Source organism: Scardinius erythrophthalmus (genome assembly GCF_964197995.2).
Source record: "Scardinius erythrophthalmus genome assembly, chromosome: 1".
Taxonomy (NCBI): domain Eukaryota; kingdom Metazoa; phylum Chordata; class Actinopteri; order Cypriniformes; family Leuciscidae; genus Scardinius; species Scardinius erythrophthalmus.
This window is the reverse complement of record NC_138221.1, coordinates 19,864,641-19,869,882: the sequence shown is the minus strand read 5'-3', so window position 1 is coordinate 19,869,882 and position 5,242 is coordinate 19,864,641. Positions and strand designations below refer to the sequence as shown.

The 5,242-nt window shown below is 33.4% G+C and overlaps 1 protein-coding gene across 2 annotated transcripts; it reads right to left on the bottom strand.

Annotated features, from left to right (window-relative positions):
• Positions 1-1,001: 1,001 nt before the first annotated feature.
• On the bottom strand, positions 1,002-4,846 carry LOC308705882 (galactose-specific lectin nattectin-like). Of its 2 annotated transcripts, XM_081391177.1 has the most exons (7): positions 4,829-4,846; positions 4,673-4,746; positions 4,241-4,294; positions 3,182-3,261; positions 2,650-2,784; positions 2,077-2,188; positions 1,002-1,165 (listed from the first exon to the last, which is right to left on the bottom strand). In XM_081391177.1, the coding sequence occupies exons 2-7, from the start codon at positions 4,728-4,730 to the stop codon at positions 1,083-1,085; spliced, it is 522 nt and encodes a 173-aa protein (XP_081247303.1). In that variant the 5' UTR covers positions 4,731-4,746; positions 4,829-4,846; the 3' UTR covers positions 1,002-1,082. The 2 variants fall into 2 exon arrangements, with proteins under 2 accessions (XP_081247303.1, XP_081247302.1); XM_081391176.1 differs by having other exon boundaries at positions 4,673-4,846.
• Between the last annotated feature and the right edge of the window lie 396 nt (positions 4,847-5,242).

The following is a 5,242-nucleotide window of genomic DNA, read 5'->3' as shown; positions in this document are numbered from 1 at the left end:
ATACACAACCCTGCCTCTTTTTGTTTTCATTTAAAAAATATTAAACATTATAACTGACATTTAACAAAATGTTTTATTTTATTATACATCTGGACCTACATTAAGTTAAGATAATTTAGCCTACATGTATAATAAAATAAATATAAAAAATATTTTATATTTTAAAATATACATAAAATGACACAACCCTGTCTATTTTTATTAAATGTCATCAATAATATCAAGATCAATAATAGTTATAAAAGTATGAGTAGCCTAAAAGGTATAAGAAACTGGTAACAAATAAAGCTAATGATTTAGTCAAACACATAAGTCAGTCTCAAGTCAAAATTGCCTAAATATATAAAGTCATGAAACTTCACTTTGCCCTCAGTCAAAACGATTTGCCAGGGAACAAATTATAGATTAATGAGACCACAGATCGCCCATTAGATATACACAAGACAAATTATATCTCATGTTTAAGATGCAAAGTCATTGCTGTATTAGTCACTCTAGAAATATCCTAAGACTTTGTAATTAACTCTGTCCCATCATAAACCATATGATATACCCATATATATATATATATATATATATATATATATATATATATATATATATATATATATATATATATATATATATATATATGGACTACTTGGTTTTGGAGAAAGTGGAGTAAATACTTGACATTTATTGAAGGTATACAGGATATAACCTGGTATGAGACACAAAATAAGAGTGGCTTTAATATATTTGGTGAGTGTGACTAACTTTTTCAAATTATAATTTTATTTGTTTAATTATTTATTCATTTGTGGGATTTATTCTAGCAATCTCCATGTGTTTTGGGGTTTTGTTTTACTGTTGGTAGCCATTTTAGGATGTCAAATTACTTATTCTAATGTGTGTTAGTGTGAAAAGAGAGAGAGGGTGATACCCAAATTACAAAATGGTGTTTAACAGGTGTCACTGAGTCATAAACTTATCATTCACAAAACACAATCAAACAAACACAATTAACCTTCTTTAAAACACATTTATTACCTCCACTGAACATTTCTAAAGGGAAGTAAATGAGTCAAAGTTGCTTGTTTCTTCTACACTGATCTTTTCTTATGCTGGTTCAGTGCACACACAAACGGCTTCATTTCAGAACATTCGTCATCATTCCAGTTGCCATCTGTTGCAAGATAGAACAAAATAGTTATTTGTATCATTTGTGTATTATGAAAAATTAAAGGGATAGTTCACCCAAAAATGAAAATTCTGTCAGTAATTACTCACCCTCATTTTGTTCCAACCCCGTAAGACCTTCGTTCATCTTAGGAACACAAATTAAGATATTTTTGATTAAATCTGAGAGCTGGATCACTCCTCCATAGGCTTCTAAGTGATTGAAACTTGCTGGCCCAGAAAAGTTATTAAAGAGATCGTTAATATAGTCCAAGTGACTACAGTGTCTCAATCTTAAGTTTATCAAGCGACGAGAATACTTTTTGTGCGCAAAAACAAACAAAAATAACGACTTTATTCTACTATTCATTTCCTTCTCTCTGAGCCTCGAGTTAGTTTACGTAGTGTTTTTGTGTAGCGCGTCTGTGTTACACGTCACCACGTATGCTCACTATTGGTCAACGCTTGTCATGTGTGTGATGCGTGATGACGTGCAACACAGACGCGCTACGCAAAAACACTACGAGGCCCAGAGAGAAGGAAATGAATAGTAGAATAAAGTCATTATTTTTGTTTGTTTTTGCGCACAAAAAGTATTCTCGCCGCTTGATAAACTTAAGATTGAGCCACTGTAGTCACTTGGACTATATTAACGATCTCTTTAAAAAACTTTTCTGGGCCAGCAAGTTTCAATCACTTAGAAGCCTATGGAGGAGTGATCCAGCTCTCAGATTTAATAAAAAATATCTTAATTTGTGTTCCGAAGATGAACGAAGGTCTTACGGGGTTGGAACAACATGAGGGTGAGTAATTACTGACAGAATTTTCATTTTTGGGTGAACTAACCCTTTAATGAAGAATGATTATAGAATTAATGTTTATTTAGATAGTTTATGAGCATTAACATCAGTTACTTACTGTCATAGTTCATCTCAAGGCAGTGCTCACTATCAAGATCGTTATTGGGATTTCCAGGTGACCATGTTTGAAAGTTCATTTGGGTTCCATCACTCCAGAGCCAATCTCCCTCCTGTGAACAGAGTTGTGTTTATGTCCACAGCTTACATGGCTTAATTTGATCTTTATTCATCTAAAATATGATTCCTCATGAACCCTAACCCCATCTCCACTTTAAAAATCTAAACAGAAATGAATAGAAATTATTTCACAGAAAGGGTATCAGTAAAGAACATGTGAAAAATATTTAAGGCAGGGCTAAATTACTCAATTATCATATCAGCCATCGATTTCACAACAAAGTTTCACAATACAAACACTCCAGTATGTCAAGATCATGGTGAGTGGTGCCCATCTCATGGTTGCCAATGCCCTAAACTAACTATTCGGAGGACCAAAAAAAAAAAATTTTTTTTATAAAAACAATATCTTCATGCATTTTGAAAAATGTTTTAATGTAAAATTTGTTTTAATGTAAATGTAACTGTTAATGCCCAGTAGCACAAAAAGTATGATCAAAAAAGAATTGCATACCTGAACAGCATCATAGGCTCCGATCCAGGCACGAGTTGAGGTGTAAGTTTCGGATCTAATCAGGTTCCGTATAAAAGTGTACTCCCCAAGGCTGTGCACAGAAGCAAGGTTCCCATCATAGACCAAACAGCTTTTCTGTAGAGGCGAAGACATGAACAAAAACCACTATTAAGAAAAATAATTAAAAAATGTGTTATTTTAAATAAATTTTCCAAAATCTGTGACATGCCTTCAAATGTATTATTTTACCCGTGAAGTCTAAATTCTGCCTTTTGAGGCGGGACTACTTTTGTAGAAAAGGTTCTGCTTATACTATGTATATAGATTAGATATAACTAATCTAGTTTTTAAGTGATCCATAACACACTACTCTCATGATAACATTTTTTGTTTTTAAACTGAGGAACAAGTTTAAATTATTTTCCTGTGATAATTGACAGGTGTCACAGATGTTTACAGAGCTTAAGTTGTATTCAACCAAGAATATTAATTTATGATTGTTAGGTCATATTATAAGATGAATGTATCATACCTCGGCATCAATCCACGTCTGATTCTGATTGAAAAACCTGATGCATCTGCATCTATAGGCAGACCATCCAACCCGACACACTGTTAAAGGGAAGTTTTGTATGTTATTATTTTTTATTTCATTTTTACCATTAATGACCTTTCATGTAATTAAATTAAGAATTTTAAGGTACAGTATGTAGCTTTTGCCCCTTTACCGGTTAAAACACACAAAGGCATGCGACATTGTTGTGGTCGTGCTTCGGCTTTGCGTGACAGTGCAGATGAAGACGACGCTTCACAATAGATGCTTTACAGTGAACTCTGTTAGACAGTCTATCTGTTCAATAAAACACCTTTGAGTAATAAAAACACCATCATCTCCACTTCGCTTTTACAACATTTCAAACCCCTCAGTTCTCTCCATCTCCTAAAGCTGATGTTGATTCTTGTTTTATTACGAGTTCTGTCACGCTCTCTTTTCTCCTCTGTTCGGTGTTTGTTTAAACGGGTTTTTGCTGCTCCATCTCTTCCTTTCTTGCTCATGTGAAAGCTAACCCCTGCCACTCACACACATCAACTCTTCTCTATTTACGTATATGACGAGACTCGCACGGGCGAGTGATGTATGTACGCAATTCCCCATGAAAACCATTCTGACAGGTCTAAAATATAAACACTTATAACAGGCTTACCATAGTGAATCAGTGAATCATGTTTTGTAAGAAGGATTGATGATGTATTGACTCATTACTTAAAATTGCATATTTTGAACAAAAAAGCTACATAGTGTACCTAAAATAAACAAAGGATTAAACATTAATTTTAATAGAGAAACATCATGATGTGAAAAGACATTTAAGATTTTGCGCTATAGAAGTATTTTTTAGTTTTTGTTTACATTAATCATGCAAACCTGTTTTTCAGTCACATTTTCTTTCTTCCAAGATGCTCTTTAGAATATTTTTAAAGCATGCTGGAGAACATGATCATCAGGTATCACACACACTTGTTAAGATAGAGAAATGCAAAGGTTTTTTTGACTTTTGGACTGTGTACACACTGACAAGAGAAGCCTTACCGCCACAATCTCTACTTCCAAAAGAATGTTTATTGTAGTCAGGCCACGATTCCACTTAAAAAGAAAGAAATATTACATTTTTAAAACAGAACTGCTAATGTCAGCAGCAGTAGTAGTGGCACTGCTATTCTACTACTACTACTACTACTAATAATAAATATACTACAGATTTAACATGCGTATATGTTGTTGTTTTTTATTGTCAACAATAAAAATATACAATACATTAATATGAATTAATAAATTTATCTGATATAATTGTTGTTGTTTTATTGTCTAAATGCTATCATAATAAAGAAACAAACTCAGGTTTACTTTAGTGCACATACTGTATTAGATCATTCTTCTGATTAGTCATTACAGAGTCCCAGGTGTGCTACAATTCATGTTAAAATAACAGTAATGATGTGAAACGTTGAATAATGCTCTTACCTGAAGCACTCAAAGCCATGAGAAGACAGAGAGACAGGTAGACAGTCCAGACCGCCATTGTTCCTCAACGAATACTGAAACCGAATTAATCAGAAATAATTATTACAAAGTTTTGGATTTTTGTGACACAAACCAGTTCAGTAGATCAATATCAACCTCTGGATATTGCGTTGTGGAGAGGAGCCCTGGTTTATCTTTTTATATACTGGAGGTGAGTGTGTTTATCAGCATCATCCATCACATGCTCATGTTCTCACTTCCTGTACAAACAATGTTTTTGTATAGTTTGTACTTGAGCCACTTCTGTTATATACCATTATTGTTTTACATGTGTTCTATGAATACAGAATAAATGTTTATTGTTCATCTACTCAGTAGTGTAATTTTGTATTTGCATTAGTGTGCATGTTTTATGTACATGGTTTATACATTTCTCACACTCTTCATAAGATGTTCTTTGTTCGCCTGGAATGAATGGAGGATTGTTGCGGTCATCAGCAAATATGCACACTGTAAAACCTTGCTGCAAAAAAAACGGGCAAATTCTGACCGTAACATACCATTCTCCCT

What these genes read in the sequence shown, in the direction of transcription:
- LOC308705882 (XM_081391176.1), bottom strand. Translation starts at nt 4,730, where the DNA reads ATGGCGGTCTGGACTGTCTACCTGTCTCTCTGTCTTCTCATGGCTTTG. An exon ending in TGGAAGTAGAGATTGTGGCG is followed by an intron (nt 3,262 to 4,240) that starts GTAAGGCTTCTC and finishes TCCCTTTAACAG; the next exon opens with TGTGTCGGGTTGGATGGTCT. An exon ending in GAGCCTATGATGCTGTTCAG is followed by an intron (nt 2,189 to 2,649) that starts GTATGCAATTCT and finishes CTCTGTTCACAG; the next exon opens with GAGGGAGATTGGCTCTGGAG.